General features: G+C 44.1%; 1 protein-coding gene across 5 annotated transcripts in view; it reads left to right on the top strand.

Moving 5' to 3' along the window:
- The window catches only part of plppr5b (phospholipid phosphatase related 5b), a gene marked incomplete at its 5' end in the record, with an annotated part of 206257 nt that extends 189065 nt beyond the window's left edge, over nucleotides 1-17192 (top strand). For 3 of the 5 annotated variants that reach the window (XM_079490194.1, XM_079490193.1, XM_079490195.1), the window contains 3 exons: nucleotides 8566-8706; nucleotides 9700-9836; nucleotides 16938-17192. In XM_079490194.1, the coding sequence (XP_079346320.1) occupies nucleotides 8566-8706; nucleotides 9700-9836; nucleotides 16938-17049 (390 nt within the window). In that variant the 3' untranslated portion in view covers nucleotides 17050-17192. The remainder of the gene's footprint in view (nucleotides 1-8565; nucleotides 8707-9699; nucleotides 9837-16937) is intronic. The other 2 variants (XM_079490196.1, XM_079490197.1) reach the window with 1 other exon arrangement.
- Between the last annotated feature and the right edge of the window lie 4412 nt (nucleotides 17193-21604).

Below are 21604 nucleotides of genomic sequence, written 5' to 3'. Positions count from 1 at the left end.
CATATCAGTCTTAACCGGCCACGTAAGTCCCCTAACCTCATATCAGTCTTAACCGGCCACGTAAGTCCCCTAACCTCATATCAGTCTTAACCGGCCACGTAAGTCCCCTAACCTCATATCAGTCTTAACCGGCCACGTAAGTCCCCTAACCGATCAGTCTTAACCGGCCACGTAAGTCCCCTAACCTCATATCAGTCTTAACCGGCCATGTAAGTCCCCTAACCGATCAGTCTTAACCGGCCACTAACTATAACCCTAAGCTCAGTGTTTACCGGCCACGTAAGTCCCCTAACCTCATATCAGTCTTAACCGGCCACGTAAGTCCCCTAACCGATCAGTCTTAACCAGCCACGTAAGTCCCCTAACCTCATATCAGTCTTAACCGGCCACGTAAGTCCCCTAACCTCATATCAGTCTTAACCGGCCACGTAAGTCCCCTAACCTCATATCAGTCTTAACCGGCCACGTAAGTCCCCTAACCGATCAGTCTTAACCAGCCACGTAAGTCCCCTAACCTCATATCAGTCTTAACCGGCCACGTAAGTCCCCTAACCTCATATCAGTCTTAACCGGCCACGTAAGTCCCCTAACCTCATATCAGTCTTAACCGGCCACGTAAGTCCCCTAACCTCATATCAGTCTTAACCGGCCACGTAAGTCCCCTAACCGATCAGTCTTAACCAGCCACGTAAGTCCCCTAACCTCATGTCAGTCTTAACCGGCCACGTAAGTCCCCTAACCTCATATCAGTCTTAACCGGCCACGTAAGTTCCCTAACCTCATATCAGTCTTAACCGGCCACATAAGTCCCCTAACCTCATATCAGTCTTAACCGGCCACGTAAGTCCCCTAACCGATCAGTCTTAACCAGCCACGTAAGTCCCCTAACCGATCAGTCTTAACCAGCCACGTAAGTCCCCTAACCTCATGTCAGTCTTAACCGGCCGTGTAAGTCCGTTTCACGATGTTTCCGCTTCGGCGGAAGTCATTTCACTTCCGTGTTTGCTAATTGCAGCCAGAATACATGCAGTAGGCTCCAGGCGAGCACGCTGGCTCGATTGCGTTCGAGTGATAAGTAACGTACTGGAGGTGTGCCAATATATCGATATCGCGATATATCACAATATATCACGTAGCGATATATCATCCTCCCACTATCGTGATATTGATTTGTTAGTGCTAGTAGAGTAGTAGGCTACCCATTGTTGTGGACATGCAGACAAGTTATGGACAAGTTGCAAAGTTGCAGTCATTGTTTTACTGTTGGGAGGAGGCAAGATTCATGTACTTATTGGCCAGTTTGTGACACAAAACATCTTGTAAGATTTTGGAATGAATACATATTTCCAGATTATTGCCTTTTATGGTTATTTTTTTTCATTTTCAGTTACAGATACCGTGATATATCATTGATCATCATCTTGCAATTGAGTCCTGACAATTGAAATATGACCATATTACACCAGTCCTAAAATCCTTACATTGGCTACCAGTCTCCCAGAGAATTGATTTTAAAATGTTGTTACTATAAATCTGTTTGTGGCTCTGGGCCCAGCTACTTCTCAGGAATGCTGAAGCCATATGAACCTCCTAGAACCCTTAGGTCATCTGGGGCTGGCCTACTAACGTACCCACTGGTGATTATTATCGGTTGCTAACATTCGAAGGGGGGTGGACCAGCCTGCAAGGGTCCTTGAGATGAAGACGTTTGAGAGCCAATGAATTACGCAACCCAAACCTCGACCAAAAGGGATGTTCTGCCTTCAGTAAAAGCCTCTTTACGGGCCTGGGCCATGGCTCAGTGGTCCAGGCATCTTGGCTGGTAATCCAGTCTGGCAGTGTGCCGCGGGTTCGACTCCCGATCCCGACGGCCTTTACTGCATGTCTCCCCCCCATCTCTCTCCCCATTTCCTGCCAGCCTACTGTCTGTAAAGCTTCTCTCCAGGCACAGTGGACTGCATAGAGCGCTATAGGAATATAGTGAGACACTGACTGGCAGATAAAACAATACAGTATACCGGCACTGTATATGGCTGGATATAGAGACGTCCCGTAAACTCGTACTGCTGTCACTTCTTATGAAAGAAAGAGAGAGCGATAGAGTGTGTGTGTGTGTGTGTGTGTGTGTGTGTGTGTGTGTGTGTGTGTGTGTGTGTGTGTGTGTGTGTGTGTGTGTGTGTGTGTGTGTGTGTGTGTGTGTGTGTGTGTGTGTGTGTGTGTGTGTGTGTGTGTGTGTGTGTGTGTGCGTGCGTGCGTGCGTGTTTGTGAAATCTTCTGCTGACGGCTACATTTCCGTCCGGTTGAGCCAAGCCAGTCTTCCCTCCGTGACTTATCCTCCAACCTTATCCACTCTCAGCGATGGACAGAGTGGCAGAATCCTTATCCACACACACACACACACACACACACACACACACACACACACACACACACACACACACACACACACACACGTGCACACTCTGTTGGCTTTGCAGGGATTCCCCAGGATCAGGCCTGTAGGGATATTTCTCTCCAAGTCAGCGAGGAGACGAGGCTCTCGGCAAGGATGCACGGTGGAGGAGTATTGTGTGCGTGGGTGTGTGTGTGTGGGTGTGCGCGCATGTGTGTGTTCATTGCCTGTGTGTGCGTATTCCTACAGTATACTTGCGGTACATTAGCGATGACAATATCACAAGTATTTCCCAAGAGGAAAGGCCTGAATTAACCCATTTTGACCTGAGATCAGATTCTAAAAATGTCTTCTACATCCTGACAGTTTTCTGAAAAAGCTATGTTTCTATGTCAGTCGTTCTTCGATTTTTCAAAAATAGCAGACCTACAAGCTCATAGCGCGCCACCGAGTGGCGCGCTATGAGCTTGTAGATCTGCTATTTTTCAATAGCTAAAGCATAACATAATGCTAACACCAAAAGGGGTTCCCGCCAAAATTGGGTTAAACTCTGTGTGACGCCCAGAAGCAGGGATAAAAACATGTCCCCTGGTGGGGGTATAAAAAGGAGAGATGACACAGATGATGGGTTCCACACTGGGACAAAATACCGTGCCTTTTCTTCCTGGAGAAAATATACAGAAATCATCGCTGTTGGGTGGAAACTGTGTGGAATAGTTCTCCGTTGTTAGGCAACGCTCGGCTAGGCTATATGGTCCGTCAGTGAAAAGGTGCCCTCCGTTCATGGCCATGTTAACACATTTACTACGGAGAATTGAAATTGTGAAATAACCTTCACTGCTGAGTAGTAGAGAATGGAACACAGAGCGACCCGTATAGCACGCCACCATTCAGTATTTTAGCCGTGACGTGAGCGCCCCCTCCATTATAAATCTGAGACGAAAACAACCACGAAAGTCTAATTTTACCGCTTTCCTCGCAACAACAAAGCTGCTACTCTCCCAAATCTGGCTGTGACAGGCCGTCTGCCCCACACGGAATACTATCGCTATTTTGTTTTCATTGTGTCATCTAAATCCTCATTAATTCATTCTAAATATGCCCCCGAAATATTGTACTGAGCAAATGGACTGTTACCACCTTCAATAATAATGATAATAATAGTCTTTATTGTCACCACATAATATATTTTCTTTATCATGGACACTTGTACAAAACATTAATAATTCTACTCGAGTTGGAAGCATTAAGACCCATTTTAACCCTCAATGGCTTCCTTTCTGAAAAATAACGTCATTGTAAAAAGATTCACGCGTTTAGATATTCTATTAACAATGAGATGCGGATGGGAGCTGGTGCCACTTGGACCCGGACATAACGTACTGTAGCACTACAAAATGACGTCGGACTTAAATACTGAATTACATTAGAAATGCATGGAGCCTCAATTTCCCATCAGCCCTAGGAAGCCATGCAGCGGCAGTTGTTTTTTTTCCGGAACGTGTGACGTATATCCAACATGGTACGGTGGAAACCTTGTATCTCTTATAAGTTATCAAAATTGGCAAATTAACCCATTTTGACCTGTCTTCTACATCCTGACAGTTACAGTAGCGCAAACATCGCTCACTCTCTGCTGATTACTGATCGCCTGCACCTTTGTTAAATTGACGTACACACATGCACTCCTCTCTCTCTCTGTCGCCCTAATTCATTAGTCTCATGTCCTGCAACTGCGTCAGTTTCTCCCGGTGGATCCTGCCGGGTGACCGAAAGATCGCTGCTAAAATAGCCTAGACGATTGTACTTCCGGTTCAAGGGTCCGTGAATTTCAGTCTCCTTCAAAATAAAATCTCCTTTAAAATTACATTGTGGGGGCTGGGCTATATTTGGTTAAATATTATTCGCCGTGAATGAGTTAAAGGACCACTTTTCAACCTATCGTCATACTGTAATTGTTCCTCACTAATAATCATGATAAAATGGCATGATTTTTTTTCTACTCAGTCTGTGTCTCATAGGAGGGCTGTGGGCAGTTTAGAAATCGTCCTCCAGTGACATCATCATTAGGCAGATTATTTTTTAAACAAGATTATTTTACAAAAATGTTTAGATTTTCATTATCGTGAGAACGATGGCTTCCATTTTGCAACTTTTCAGGACTAGAAAGCCTGCAGTTTCTATTAGCTTGTATTCCCCATCAATGATGTCACTGGAGGACGGTTTTTTCATGATTATTAGTGAGGACCTATTATATGAAGATAGGTTAAAAAGTGGTGAAGTGGTCCTTTAAAAAGTTGAAATATAGATATAGTGTATACGAGGTATTGGCCCCACAACAGCAACGACAGACAACATGACATACAAAACAGTGAGGTCCTGTCTCTCTACAAGAGAGGATTCTGAAACTACGCCATATCAATCAGAGTTCGGGGGGGAGGGATAACCAGTTCTGATTATTCCAGAACTGGTGATTACAGTATGTATATTAGCATATTAGCATACGACTGATTGCCTGTCCACCACATTCACACGGTCCAATACATACTGATGGAAAAGAGCCAACGCGCACTCGCGGACTGAGAAATGCATCTTCCCACGCAGACACGCGTGTCATTTACTGCCAGGTGCAACACGCGCTGTCTCTCTGTCACAACCGACAGAAAAAACGTTGCTTCTGTTCCGTTTCCGACGTTCTTTTGTTGGTTCAATCACTGTGTTTTGTTATGGCTTTCCTGTAGCTCCAGTTAGCAGATAACCACATTTAAAAAAAAATCATGTCATATGAATTATGAAAGCAGGGAATCATAGCTTCAAATTGACATATTGGTTGTTCAGTTTGACCCACCAGTTTTGGAGATATGGCTTATACACTGACACCACGCTAGACAGGAATGCCCAAAAACGTCACAATTGTAGCCTGGGGTAAGACTTTTCTATGGCTGCCAATGCAACTTGGTCCAATCCTTAATCACATACGGACAAACATCTATGCCGATGCTATCTAACTTACGGAGGTAGCGTGCCTTGTCCACGGGCAACAGATCTTTCAACGTATGGCATTGCAAATACGTTTGATAATCGCTACTCTGCTCAATATTGTTTTGAAAATGGCGCAAATTGCATTGCAGTGAACGAGCGCAAATCACAACTTCCCCCGGTTGTGGGCGGAGTCACAGTTTGAGGCGCTGTTTACGCGCCGTGGTGTCAGTGTATAGGGTAATGTCTTGCAGAGAAACAGTGAGTTGGGAAAACAGGCTTGAAAGGTTTACTTCTGTGGAGTGGACTCTAACATTACACCTAGCTAGCTACATGTTTAAGTATTTATTTCATATTTATGTCGATTTCAGCTCTGACATTTATTTTAGACATGCTCTAGACTAGTATGTGAAGAGTCTGCATGCCTGTGCTATTAATTCATTTTCAATAAAAAATACAAAATAAGTTTTTCTCCTCTGGTGAAAAGCTGGAGGTTGCACGATGGCAAATCAATCAAATCTGGTCACAGCTGCTGTTGCCACTCGCTCCGTGTTGGGGCGTTTCAGAGTATGGGTTCAGACTCCCATTGGCTTAGGAGCATAGGAGGCAGCCACTCATGACCAGGTCGCTATTAGAACCACTATTGACTGTAAGCCAGGTTTACACCTGGAAAAAAGCAGGAAAGTCACGGGGAAGTAATAGGCTGGGAAGGTTGATAGACACACACATGCAGGCATCTGAATTTGTAACAGCCCAGTGCTGTTGTGTCAGCGACCTTGATGACAGCGGTGGAACGTAAAGAAGTACATTTACTTAAGTACTGTACTTGAGTAAAATTTTGAGGTATTTGTAATCACCAAAAGGGGTTCCCGCTCGAAATGGGTTAAGTACATTGTGATGCCAACACTTTTGTAGGCTACTTTTACTCAAGTGCATTTTGAATTTTTGAATTTTTGAATCAGCGAGTGCCCCCGACAACACACCATTCATTGACCATTCATTGTCAATGTAAGCCAGCGACATGACGATGCAATGCAACATCCAACGTTTATAGCTGCTGCAATAGCTACAAAGCTACAAATTGAAGCTGAGCTGGGTTCAACTTCCAGATCCAAAGCTACAGTACAACTGTAGCTGCAATTTTTGTTATTCCCCCTCTGTGCTTTTTTCACCCTGTCGTGTCTGACAAAAACTCTTCTTCTAGTCCGTTTCCATTGTTTCCAATGGAAGTGGCTCAAGGGCAGAGTGGCTCGTAGAGCAGCTTGATGCGTGCGGTTCCCATGCAGTTCAATCTCAGTTGCTGTCGAAGTGTCCTTGAGCAAGATGCTGAACTCTTAATTCCTTAATTGCTCCCGAAGTGCAGGTTGGTGCCTTGCATGGTTTCCTCTGCTATCGGTGTGAATCTATCTAACAATCTATATAAAGCGCCTTGGATAAAGGCACCATTTATCATTTACCATAATGAATAAAGCCTAGGTCCAAAAGTTGAGACTCGAAGTTGAGACTCCACGCTGGGTTGTTGCTGTTATTTCTCCCCCGCCGGCCGCCGTGCCTCCGACACACGTCACTACGGACGCACGATATCGATGACATCAACGACCGTGTGAGCAACAGATGTGCAAAGTGACAAAGCGAAAAATATGCTGTGAACTTTGCATCTTTGTTGCATATGCCTCGTGTGAACGCAACACTGCCTGTGAAAATGGCTGATCTACAAGCTCACGACGCCTCAGGGCGTGAGTTGTTGTAGCTTGATCAGTTATTTCAGGAGAACAGTGGAACCAAGTCCAACTAAATGTATTGCCTCAACTCCAGCAATTCCAAGTGCTTGTCGGGAAGGGGGGGTGGGGTTAAGGGTGCTGCAATTGGTTAAAAGTACATCTTGTCTGGTACTTTTATACATATGATGTGGGAATGTCCCACAGTCAAACGTTTCTGGGAACAGATAACTAATTATCTATCTAAAGTATTACAAAAACATATTCCCTGTTGTCCCAAATGATTGCTCCTTAATGATGATGATTCTTTAACTTTAAGTATTGTTCAGAGACTATTCTGGCTGGCAGGCAAAAAAAATGTTGGCACTGCGATGGCAAGCTCCACATGCTCTGCCCTTTAATCACTGGAAACAGTTATTAACAATGGAGCTTTCTACAGCTAGAAGAAATGGTGCAAACTATCAAACAATAGATAGCTGGAACCATATTCTCTATCAAGTTAGGACCTCTACTATATAACTAGCATGTATATATAACTAATTATATCTGTATAATCCCCTTTTTTCTTTTTGGTCTTTGTTGAAATCTTTGCTCATGTCTTTTTCTTTTCAGGCCTATGACGGGGTGCGTTGGGAGGGATTCATTTCTTTGTATTTATTTACAATTTGTTCGATCGATTTTATGTTGTATTTAATTGTTATAATCATTACTATATTTTCTCTTTTTTTTTTTTTTGTCAACGGTGGTTGGTGCTGGGGTTTGGGTGTAGGATTTTTAAAAATGAGGCAAGGGGCAAGCCACTGATTGCAGTTGGCAAAGAATTTGAATTATGTTTTGTGTGCATTTTCTTTGTATGCCTGTACCTGTGCCTTTCATCCAAATATGAAATAAAAATAAAAGTATATCTTGTCTATCCCATATCCTAATAGCCTGGCTAATAAGCCAGACCGAATCAGCCGTTGGCAAAAACAAAATTGCCTGCCGGCGGATTACGGTCTGGAGAGGCTCAATTGTACGCCCATTTCCTACACCAGAGAACTGGTGTGGCCAATCGGGACACGGTATGCAATATGGGCGGGCTTTGGTACAGTGACGTTCAATGCTTGAGACCTTTGACTGACAGTAGCTCTGACCAATTGCGTCAAAGAGAAAATGTCTGAACCCGCCCCCCGGGAAACAAGATCCATACACAGCATCTCCAGACTTAAATACCACACGACAGTGTGATTTGAGTCTGGCTTATTAGCCAGGCTAATATCCATAAACAAGCAAATTAAATTAAAATATATCTGTTCTCAGGCCAATTAAGTCCCAATGTGTGATTTGTGAAACAGCATGAACTCATATATGTCTCTCTCTCTCTCTCTCTCTCTCTCTCTCTCTCTCTCTCTCTCTCTCTCTCTCTCTCTCTCTCTCTCTCCCCCCTGTTGGCGTCTGACCCCCTCCATTGTGTGCGTGTGTGCATGCCCACCCTAGGTGGTGTGTGTCGTGCACAACTTCAAAGGCAAGCTACTGCTGGGCGATGACGCGTCGTCGTCGTCGGAGCAGCTGCCGGGCGGCGCCGCCATGGGCATGGGCCGCGTCGACAGCCCTATGGAGAAATACATCGCCTCACAGGTGAGTGAGCACACACACACACACACACACACACACACACACACACACACACACACACACACACACACACACACACACACACGGGGGCATGGGCCACATATAGAGGCCGCTGGAGAAATGCATCGCCTCACAGAAGTATAGTATACACATGCACACACATGGGCCGTGTCGCCAGCCCTTCTGGAGAAATAAATCGCCTCACAGGTGAGTTTACGCACGCACATACACATGCACACACGCACTCACGCACACACGGGCATGGGCCGCGTAGAAAGCCCGCCGGAGAACTACATGGTGAGTATATGTACGCAACGCACCCATTGAAACTATGATTATACTATAGAGTGCTATGTCTACACAAAATGCTATCTAAATTACATACGTTTTTTATGTTTTATTGGGACATACAAGGAACATGGTACACAAAAAAAAACAAAAAAACAACAACACCATCCATGACAAAACAAAACCGACAATAACACATACCCACCCACCCACCCACCCACCCGCTACCCCTGAGGGGAGAATAGACTTATAGAAAAATGTACGATAATAAACAATACTTACAAAGAGTAATTGGGAAAGCAACTTGTAGGCAAGAGATAACCTTATAAAAGAAGCTAAGGAAGAGAGGGAAATTAATCAATTGCAGTTAAAGAATTAATATATAAAAGAAAAGGGTCCCAGGTTCTAGAGAAGTTATTCAATGAGCCTCTAGTTGAGAATTAACATTTTTCTAGGTGAATAAAGGATGACAGGTTACATAATTACATAAGTTGGGCCTTTGCATACGCCTGTAAGGTCGTCGAGGCTAGTATAGGGCAAGTAGCCTCAGGTGTACAGGTGTCTTGTCAATAGAGACATGTTGTCTTGGCTTTGTTCTGACGTCCCATGGTAGCACGCATAGCCCCCTCACATGGCGTACAGTTGTCTTGTCAATATAAAAACCATGTGTTCTTTTTGTTCTCCTCGTTCCGACGCCCCGTGGTGTAGCACGTAGCCCCCCCGCACGGAGCACAGGAGACGGAGAGCAGTGAGGAGGAGGGCTCTTGTAACATCAAAGAGTGGCTGCTGTCCTGCCTCCAGTGGCTCCGAGGCCTGCCCCTGTTCCGACGACTGGTCCCCAGGCAGTAGTAGAACACTATATGAACTAAAGAAAAACCTTCCTCTAGATCAGTGGTTCTCAAACTTTTCACGGTTTCAAAGACCGGCCCATACCATAATAACTCTGAGAGGGTGAAAAATATAGGGTCCGTTTGGTTCCATGTTTGCACCCTCTCAGAGTTACAGACCTGTAAAAGGGTCCCATTTTGATTGGAACCCCCTTCCAATATCCCCAGGACCCCCACTTAGAGAACCACTGCTCCAGATTTGATTTGCTGTGAGCCCCACCGACCCCACCGACCCCTCTCTCTCTCTCTCTCTCTCTCTCTCTCTCTCTCTCTCTCTCCACAGTGAAATCCACAGTGTTCTGGTTTAAGTCTGAGAGTCCAACTGTGGACCCGTGAGGATCAACCTCTGTATTTCGCTGTGCCTTTGTCTCACTCTCTGTCTCCATCTTACTGGCTCTCTTCCCTCTTGGCTTCCATCTCTCTCTCTCTCTCTCTCTCTCTCTCTCTCTCTCTCTCTCTCTCTCTCTCTCTCTCTCTCCCTCCAAGCCCCCAATGGCAAACAAATAAGGTTTCTATAAGCCAAGAGAGGCTGCTCTTCCTCCTCTCCCTTCCTCCTTTCCTTCTCAAGGCGTCTTAGTTAGGGACTACCCTAACCCTAACCCTCGAGTGTAATATTGCAATTATACAACAGTTACCCTTAAAACTAAGATAATCGCTAAAAAAAAATCATGATTGTTTTGATTACAGATGTAGTCACTACGGCCACAAATGTCCCAAGAAACTCGCGAGCCTAGCCACCCAGTCTGCTGCACTCTGAGAGAACAGAGCAGCTGAATTCTTTGTTTTGATTAGGTGTTCGTTTGAAGCACGGCTAGAAGGCTGTTTCAACCAATCAGATTGCTTCCTCGAAACGTATAATTTGGCTTCAATTCTTCCTCTCGGTTTTGGAGGCTTGATAGAAACCTTCGTCCGTATCTTCTCACGCTCTGTTTGGCTCAACATTCTTTGGTCAAATTTGTCACAGAGGTTTTGCTGTCTTGCGACTGGGTGGCTGTTTTTGCGGTCCCTCGGAGAGGTGTTAGTGCGTCCTATAACCTCCTCAGTCTCTTCAAAGCGACCCATTGTTCACTGCTGGCGGAATCGAGCCTCTGAAAGAATGCAGAAACGAAAACACAATAAATCACGGCCACCATGAACTTCTGGCAATTAAATCGCACGCACATCCGGCTAGAGTAGGTGTTCGGCTAGTGGCTAGTTAAGACAATCTCAGAGGTACAAGGAAGGCAGAACAGAAGGTCAGCAAGGCAGCGCTTCACTGAAACAACTTTTCTCTTGGGCTGGAGTATGATGCTGCAGACTCCAGTTTAAATTCCACTTTGACTCTTCTGTTCTTCTGTCTCCAATGTGTGGCCTGTTGCCGTTCCAACGTTTGCTGTGTTGTGTGTTTGCAGTGAGCATTTATCTCTGTTCTTGTTTTCTGCACATTGTTTAGAAAAGTGGTTTTCAAACCTTTTTTCTTTCTCCATGTCAGAGACCCCATCGAATTGACACAGTCTATCCAATGGACCCCTATTTAAAGAAACATTTGTTATGGCTATACTGTAGCAGTGATTCTCAATCTCAACCATTTTAATTTCAAGGAACACAAATTGACATGCATTAGGCAATGTACCCCCTAATCTCTGGGACTCTGAGAGTTAGATTAGCATTGATGAGCGTAGATTGGGATCCCGAATCTACGCTCATCAATGTTAATTTAACTCTGAGATCGACACAGCCTTTTAGCCTGCTAAAATAACAATAACAATAACAACAACAATAACAACAACAACAACAACAACAATAATAATAATACTTGAAAAGAATCGCTGCAAGCAGCAATAAGGCAGGACCAAGCAGGAAGGCAATAAGAATAAGCCATAGAAACATGGTTGGAAGACTAAACTTGATAAAAAGAAGACCATGGAATTGTGACCGGGTCGGTTTTTCATAGTGGGAGGCAGGGTTCACATACAGGGGTTCATACACTGAGTTGGCAGTGCTCTGATTTGAACCCATGACCTTGTGTTGCAAAGGCAAGAGCTCTACCTACCGAGCTAACTGGACACAATCAGTTCTTCCATTGTTAACAGCAAAATCATTCAGTGTTTTTGTAGCAAGTTGCGCAAGGATAACTAATGATAATGGTGGGTATAAAGATAAATTAATTGACCAGAAAATGTACCAGATTCAGACGAGGAGCTCAATGAGTGAGCTCAATGAAATGAGAGTCAGAACCATTGGCCCTTTGGCCAATGGTTGTGGACTTCACATCCTCACCGTTTGGCATGGCCCTCTACCATATTTCCAAATTTCGCGAAAACCGACTGCACGGTTCAGCCAGAACTGCTATTTTTGGCGGAAGAAGAAAAAAACAATAACAATAAAGGACCAAGTCTTTTCAGGACTGCTTGGTCCTTTAAATAATAATAATAATAATATTCATAATTTTACCTTTTGGGCTTTCAGTGACTCAAGCGGTGACTCCATTTCCGTGTATTTCTCACATGCACATGGCTGACGCACAGCATGAAGATGATACGGTCATGAACCAATTACTCGCTGCAGCATTTGATCCCCGACAAAAACGAGCCAAGGAAATTGCTTATTCTGGGATCGTGGTCGATCGGACATTTATCGTGAGACGAGGCATTGGGTCAGCGTAGGCCGTAGACAGTTTTGGGGTGGAATTGTACAGTAACGATTTCATTCATCAGCCTCTATATGTGACCGGCTCTGGTTTGGTTTCAGATATGGGCGCCTGACAAGAGCTATATGGCTGCAGAAGTCGATTACCAAGGTACTGCCGTGGCAGCTCGCCCCTCCCCCTGCTTAGCAACCCCATACAACGCTCCATAACCCCGAGGTTCCCAAACCTTTTAGCCCACGACCCAAAACAGAAATAAGATATTCGCCCACCAGGACCCAAACTAGTGAAAATTTTCACTAGTTTGGTATTTTCTTCTGATTCATGGAATTTCTTAAAGGATCTCTTCATATAATTGATCCTTAATAATGTTCATGATAAAACACCACCCTTTTTTTCTACTCTGTCTGTGTCTCATAGGAGGGCGGTGGGCAGTGTGGACGGGTTTCTGAACTGTCCACAGCCCTCATATGAGACACAGACTGAGTAGGAAAAATTGTGGTATTTTATCATAACATTAGTGAGGACCAATTATATGAAGATAAGTTGAAAAGTGGTGAAGTGGTCCTTTAAGATTTTTTTTTCTTCATAGAGTTACAGAAATAAATTATATCATTTTTGTTTCATTCATGAAAAGTTTCCTTTTTTTTTAAAATAATAAACCAAATTTTAGAAATGCAAACAAATAAGGGGGACCCATAGCAATGTGTCCGCGACCCACAAATAGGTCCCGATTCCCATGCAGTGTTTGGGAACCAGGGCCCTAAAACCCGCCCCATCCACCCTTCCACCCGCCCACAACGAAACACAACCCTCTGCATGACTGCTTGCAGCTTCCCACCCAACACACTGTATACTAACTAAACCACTGTGTGTGTGTATGCCTACTGTATACTGAACCACTGTGTAGGCCTACTGTATACTGAAAATACCACTGTGTAGGCCTACTGTATACTGAAACTACCACTGTGTAGGCCTACTGTATACTGAAACTACCACTGTGTAGGCCTACTGTATACTGAAACTACCACTGTGTAGGCCTACTGTATACTGAAACTACTACTGTGTAGGGCTACTGTATACTGAAACTACCACTGTGTAGGCCTACTGTATACTGAAACTACCACTGTGTAGGCCTACTGTATACTGAAACTACCACTGTGTAGGCCTACTGTATACTGAAACTACCACTGTGTAGGCCTACTGTATACTGAAACTACCACTGTGTGTATGTCTACTGTATACTGAAACTACCACTGTGTGTATGTCTACTGTATACTGAACCACTGTGTAGGCCTACTGTATACTGAAACTACCACTGTGTAGGCCTACTGTATACTGAAACGACCACTGTGTAGGCCTACTGTATACTGAAACTACCACTGTGTAGGCCTACTGTATACTGAAACTACCACTGTGTAGGTCTACTGTATACTGAAACTACCACTGTGTAGGTCTACTGTATACTGAAACTACCACTGTGTAGGCCTACTGCACTGAACCTACCACTGTGTAGGCCTACTGTATACTGAAACTACCACTGTGTATGTCTACTGTATACTGAAACTACCACTGTGTAGGCCTACTGTATACTGAAACTACCACTGTGTAGGCCTACTGTGTACTGAAACTACCACTGTGTAGGTCTACTGTATACTGAAACTACCACTGTGTAGGTCTACTGTATACTGAAACTACCACTGTGTAGGTCTACTGTATACTGAAACTACCACTGTGTAGGCCTACTGTATACTGAAACTACCACTGTGTATGTCTACTGTATACTGAAACTACCACTGTGTAGGCCTACTGTGTACTGAAACTACCACTGTGTAGGCCTACTGTATACTGAAACTACCACTGTAGGCCTACTGTATACTGAAACTACCACTGTGTAGGTCTACTGTATACTGAAACTACCACTGTGTAGGCCTACTGTATACTGAAACTACCACTGTGTAGGCCTACTGTATACTGAAACTACCACTGTGTAGGCCTACTGTATACTGAACCTACCACTGTGTAGGCCTACTGTATACTGTGTACTGCAGTGGCTCTCAAACTTCTTTCAAGTCAAGGACCACCATTAGAAAATAATATGTCAAGGACACCCATAAGAGAATATCGTTTACGGTTCTAGCAGTGATATTAAACCATTTTAATTTCAAGGACCCTCAGTTTGATCTGAATTAGGCTACGGTCCCCCATTGCTATCTCTGGGACCCCATGTTGTAAAATCAAAAGTTAATTTTACTCTAAGGTGAAAACGGGTCCATTTGGTTCCATTTGCACACTCTTTGAGTTACAGACCCATAAAGGTCTCCACACACCGGGCGCGAATCGGATGCGAATTCGGATTTTTAGCGGCGTTTCTCCATCGGTTTTCCGAAAAACGCGGCCGGTGTGCAACCACCTTTTGGGTAATTTTTTCCCCCAGATTTTTATTTTATTCATTCATGATATTTGGCATTTTTGGGAATGTATTTTGGAAATGTTTAGGAATAATAATAATTAAAAAAAAATGTAGGAAACAAAAACAAATAACGGGACCCATAATAATTTGTCTGTGACCCACAAACGGGTCCCGACCCTCTGGTGAGAAGCGGTGGTGTAGTGCAGGCCATGTGCTTATTATAGAGGTGATGTGTTTAGCCGCCGCCGCTGATCGATACTTTTTCCTCGCTTTACCAAAACCCTGTTAACCAAGTACAAATCAGGCATTACACACTCGCAGCCATGCAGATTAAATGGATTAGAAAAATCAATGCTCGCATCGACCCGCAGACCCTCGGCTGGGCCAATTAACCGGAAATATGTCAACATAGAACTTCTATGGACCTAATCTCGCTCATGTAGGTTAGGTTAATTGAATCATTTAGGGTTTTGTGTGTTGTATATAATTCAGTTGGACACAACTAACTGTCTGGTTAACCCCTTAAACACTGTGTTTGCCCAGGAATATTCAGAATAAAGGCGCTAGAGTGCCCAGCAGATGAGGCAGGTTTTACTCTGAATATATATATATATATATATATATATATATATATATATATATATTTATTATTTTATTTTATTTTATTTTATTTTATTTTATTTTATTTTATTTTATTTTATTTTATTTTATTTTATTTTATTTTATTTTATTTTATTTTATTTTATTTTATTTTATTTTATTTTATTTTATTAACTGGAAAGGGGGGCCCCTTTCTGTGCTGAAGAAAGACAAATATACAAAGAAATATATAATATGAACAAGCATTAAAAAGAATGTAAAAGGTGTCACTAGATATTGCACATACACCCATAAATAACTAAAAACTAAAGCTAGAAGTCCAATAGTCCAGTTCATAAACCTAGCGGCTGGCCGTGGAGTTAAAGAGCCTGATAGCTGTTGGTACAAAAGTGCTCTTGAATCGTTTGTTCTTACACGTCACAGAACGAAACAGGTTCTTGCGACCACTTTTCTGGTCTGCCAAGATTTTGTGGAGAGGATGACTCACATTGTTCATTATTTTGTGTGCATCTCTCCACAACAGACTCCAGTGAGTCAGGCCTATCATTATTATTATTAGTATTATTAGTATTGTTATTGTTAGTGTTAGTGTTAGTGTTAGTGTTATTATTATTATTATTATTATTGTGTTTTCAGGCTTGCATGGGCAGTGCAGTGACATTTTCTGCTAAGGCCTCAGTCACATATAAAAGAAAGCTGTCTTCTCGCTGTCTCCTGTGTCTTCTGTGTGTCGCACGGCTCGCAATGCATTTTCCCTTCCCCCTCTCCCCTCTCCCCCAAGGACAGCGAGAGAGCACCCTGATCTTTATGTGAGCAACGCCTAACAGATTGTAATTGTAAGCTGACGTGCCTTTCCATTTCATGATGGGTAGATGCCATGATGATTGTACAGCAACACTGTTCCTGATACTAAAACCCTGTTTCTGTTTTATAACCATTTTTAATTATACTATAATAAAGATTATTTGGGGGCCCACTTGCAATAGAGGCTATGCGCGTGACATCTTCATCATCATCATACCCATAAGTTATGTGGGAACGCTTACTGAGTGGCAAAAAAACTACCTTCTGGCTTTGACAGCCCATGTACATCCAAACAGAAAAGTCCTATCTGATTGCATTAAACGACGTTAAACAACGTTAAACTCACTTTGCCACTAGAGTTGCCACTCGCACTTCATGCACATACCCTCTACAGTATGTGCGATGTTATAGAGTCTATAACATTGCGGTCGTTGGGGACCAATTAGGAGGCACCGCTTTTCCCGACCCGGTTGCCGGTGTACTAGATACATCGCTCCCATGAATGGCAGCTTGACTTCTGCCATGTCAGTCTGTCTGTCTGTCTGTGTGTGTCTCTCTCTCCACCTCTCTCTCTCTTACTCTCTCTCTCTCTCTGTGTGTGTGTTTGTCCTTACAGAACCACATCGCCTTCGCTGAGGTCACATGACTTGGAGTCGGCCGTGTGGCAAACCCACTGGACGTCCACTCTCTTCACCATCCCTACCGGCTACGGAGCGCAATACCGCTAACAACAACAACAACCCCCCCTACCGGCTACGGAGCGCATTACCGCTAACAACAACCCCCCCTACCGGCTACGGAGCGCATTACCGCTAACAACAACCCTCCCTACCGGCTACGGAGCGCATTACCGCTAACAACAACCCCCCCTACCGGCTACGGAGCGCATTACCGCTAACAACAACCCCCCCTACCGGCTACGGAGCGCATTACCGCTAACAACAACCCTCCCTACCGGCTACGGAGCGCATTACCGCTGACAACAACCCCACCTACCGGCTATGGAGCGCATTACCGCTAACAACAACAACAACCCCCCCTACCGGCTACGGAGCGCATTACCGCTAACAACAACAACAACCCCCCCTACCGGCTACGGAGCGCATTACCGCTAACAACAACAACAACCCCCCCTACCGGCTATGGAGCGCATTACCGCTAACAACAACAACAACCCCCCCTACCGGCTACGGAGCGCATTACCGCTAACAACAACCCCCCCCCCTACCGGCTACGGAGCGCATTACCGCTAACAACAACCCCCCCTACCGGCTGCGGAGCGCATTACCGCTAACAACAACCCCCCCTACCGGCTACGGAGCGCATTACCGCTAACAACAACCCCCCCTACCGGCTACGGAGCGCATTACCGCTAACAACAACCCTCCCTACCGGCTACGGAGCGCATTACCGCTGACAACAACCCCACCTACCGGCTATGGAGCGCATTACCGCTAACAACAACAACAACCCCCCCTACCGGCTACGGAGCGCATTACCGCTAACAACAACAACAACCCCCCCTACCGGCTACGGAGCGCATTACCGCTAACAACAACAACAACCCCCCCTACCGGCTATGGAGCGCATTACCGCTAACAACAACAACAACCCCCCCTACCGGCTACGGAGCGCATTACCGCTAACAACAACCCCCCCCCTACCGGCTACGGAGCGCATTACCGCTAACAACAACCCCCCTACCGGCTATGGAGCGCATTACCGCTGACAACAACCCCCCCTACCGGCTACGGAGCGCATTACCGCTAACAACAACCCCCCCTACCGGCTACGGAGTGCATTACCGCTAACAACAACAACAAGAACCCCTACCGGCTACGGAGCACATTACCGCTAACATCAACAACAACCCTCCCTACCGGCTATGGAGCGCATTACCGCTAACAACAACAACCCCCCCTTCCGGCTACGGAGTGCATTACCGCTAACAACAACAACAACCCTCCCTACCGGCTACAGAGTGCATTACTGCTAAAAAACAACAACCCTCCCTACCGGCTATGGAGTGCATTACCGCTAACAACAACAACAACAACCCCCCCTACCGGCTACGGAGCGCATTACCGCTAAAAAACAACAACCCTCCCTACCGGCTACGGAGCGCATTACCGCTAAAAAACAACAACCCTCCCTACCGGCTACGGAGCGCATTACCGCTAAAAAACAACAACCCCCCCCCCCCCTACCGCTGTCATGTCGCTGCGGTGTACTGTGTTTGCATTTCCCGTCCCTCCGACCGTCCTCTCCAGAGGTTGATAGAGCAGCCAAAAAAAACATAGTCAGATAAAAGCGAATTACTTAGTGGCGCGAGTACAATTTAATTACTTGAGAAAGGCTAAGAACCTATATAGGAAAGAAAACTCATGTAGGCTACTGAGCTACTTTGAAAGATCTGATTTGGTTGTTTATCAGAATGTAATTAAGGAAAGGAAAAAGAATAAACCCACAAACTCATCTGCTCCAGAGCCCCGAGACTCTTCATCGGGTCAAGCTTGAAACATGTGTATACCTCACCCACTTATATAGACACCATAACAGGTCACGTTATCAATCAGTGGGTGGGTTGTAATTGAAATAAAATGTAAAAATAAGAGTGCTCAACTAATTATGTGCAACTTCAACTATGGCCTACCATACAACTTTAAATGAAGCAATACACAATAATGCTTTACTTGTTTATAAAATAACTTCAATTAAAGCAGACAAAGAAGGCAGCACATTATTATTTAGTATTATTAGTATTATTATTATCTCTCTTACTGAATAATTGACTGCCTTGCATTACCTTAAGAGTAAAAGCAACATTTTCTTCATCACAATATATGTGAAAATGAAAAGTAACTACTCTTACAACTACAATGAATTCAAAAGGTTACTCAAGTGAACACTATTCTACCCACCTCTGCTGCCCCTCCCTCCCTGTGCGTCGTTTACAGCTCAAGAAAAAGACAGAAAAATCTATAATTGTTTGGTGGAACAAGTCAAGTGGCTTCATAATATTCTCCGTTCATAATATGAACCGTTACCTCCCAGAATGAAGAACGTCAAGAGAAACTATGTTTTGTTAATGGTTTTGTTTGGGCTACCGTGTGTGGTACGGATAAACAAACACAACTCTCAAATATGACAAACGGCTCTTCAGCAAGCAAGCCGACTTCTGGGGGGAAAGTTGTCTCTGGATATGTGTCCTTCTATCCAGTGAAGAAATAGCCTACGCTTTATAGCAATGATTTACACTATAAGGGGCCGTGTCAGTCTGCCATGCAGTGGCGTGCACAGACATTCAGAGGGGCAGGTGCTCAAGTGAAAAAAGGGCACCTTGTGCAGCGCGTGGAACCGGCCGGTTGCCTTAATAGTGTGAGATTTATAGATTCATAAATAATATATTAGAAGCTTTTTTTTTATCAACAATTGATCAATGTCACCATTGTCCACATACTGTACAGTGTACTTTTTCTCTTTTCTTTTCAAAAGGGCACATTGCTGTCCACAGGGAAAGGGCAGGTGGTGCTCTAGCACCCCCTGGTGTCTATCTGTGCACGCCACTGCTGCCATGCATTTCTATGGTAGAGCATATCTGGCTTTTGCAGTTACGTCATGTTGGCAGCCAAGGTCCATGTTTTTTAGAGTTCATGTTTGTCTAGAGCACTTTAACCCATTTAGACCTGAGACCAAAATGTCTTCTAAATCCCGACAGTTTTTCTATATCAGTGGTTTTCAAACTATTTCATGTCAAGCAGCCCCCAAATTATATGTAATTGGCCGCTGACCCCTATCTCAAAATGTTTCGTTCCAGGGACCCCCTAGAGGCAAAGATTTGAGTTAAATACGTTATATTCAAAGATATTTCAATAGCTAAAGTACAACATAATTCTTAAAACACCAAAACACCCAATAACCCATCCTGAATGGGTGAAACAAACATTACCAGCTGCCCCCCACTTCACATGAGTGACTTGGGGGTGTGTGAGGGTGGCGTGAGTGGCGACGCACAGCTAACCGCCACAGGGCGCTAGCCCCATCCAATGCCTGTTTGTTTTTAGAGGACTTTAAACAAACATTACCAGCCTATCAATATCATACATGATTCATCATGATAAAAGGCACCCCTCCCTTCACACAAGTGTGATTATTATTTTTGAGGGGTGGCGCGCTAGCCCCTCCCTCCTATGCCCATCTTGTGTGTGTTTGTGTATACCACATTTGAGATGATTTGATTGGCTGATGATGTATGACAATAAGAGCGCCCCTCACTTTGAGTGTGATTATTATTATTATTATTATTTTTTTTTGCATAGCACCCTGTGCAATTCAAGATGGACACCATTCAACTTTTGGAAAGGAGCACTACTCTCTTGGCTGTGTTGGCTGTTTTGGCTGTTTCGAACACACAGCGTGACAATAAATGATGGATGCGACGCGGACCTTGATATCTCTCAGCTGGAGAAAGAAAACCCCCAAATAAAACGGTTTCTGTGGACACAGCGCATAAAGGTCAGTCCTCAGTGTGTTCATTTAAGTCTGATATTTACAGACCCAAAGGAGTCTATTTGGACGCCTGGTTGGTCCCTGGACCCGACGTTGAGAAACGGTGATTTGTATCACGTATAAATGTGTGGTTATTTTCCCAATGACTTGTATTGTATAAGGTAGACAGAGTAGACTTGTGTTTTAGCGGTTGTACTGAGATTCAGTGCTGGAGACTGTTTTGACTTGAAGGTTTAAACCATTTGCTGCACTGCAAATAAAAAACTGAAGAAAAAAAAACTAAATCAATTTGAGCAAATTAATTTAGCTAGCGCAGAGTCATTTTTACTCATGTTTAATTATTTTGTCTCATCTTTATTAAAACGATAATTGAGGATTATATATATATATATATTTTTTGTTTAGGTCCAATTGGGACTCTTGCACCACCTGGTGTCTCCCCACTTTGAAACCCAATGGATTGGACGAGAATTGTCCGACTGTTTAATTAAGCAATATTACACTTGAGGGTGTGCGTTACCATAAATGACACACCTGCAGGAACAAGCCCATAGGTGAGTTCTGTAAGCATGCAGCGCTGAAGTGAATATTGCGATTATACAACAGTTACCCTTAAAAATACACATCAACTCAATTACATTATAACTATAACTAATAAATAAGAGATTTGATTAAAAATAATGTATGTAGCCAAGCACTACGACCGGAAAATGTCCCTTGCAAACGCTTAGCTTAGCTAGTAGCCACTCAACCAAATCATATGCGGGGACTGTC

The sequence above is a fragment of the Electrona antarctica genome (assembly GCF_951216825.1).
Source record: "Electrona antarctica genome assembly, chromosome: 20".
NCBI lineage: Eukaryota > Metazoa > Chordata > Actinopteri > Myctophiformes > Myctophidae > Electrona > Electrona antarctica.
Note: the sequence above shows the minus strand (reverse complement) of the source record. Positions and strands in the feature narration are given on the sequence as shown.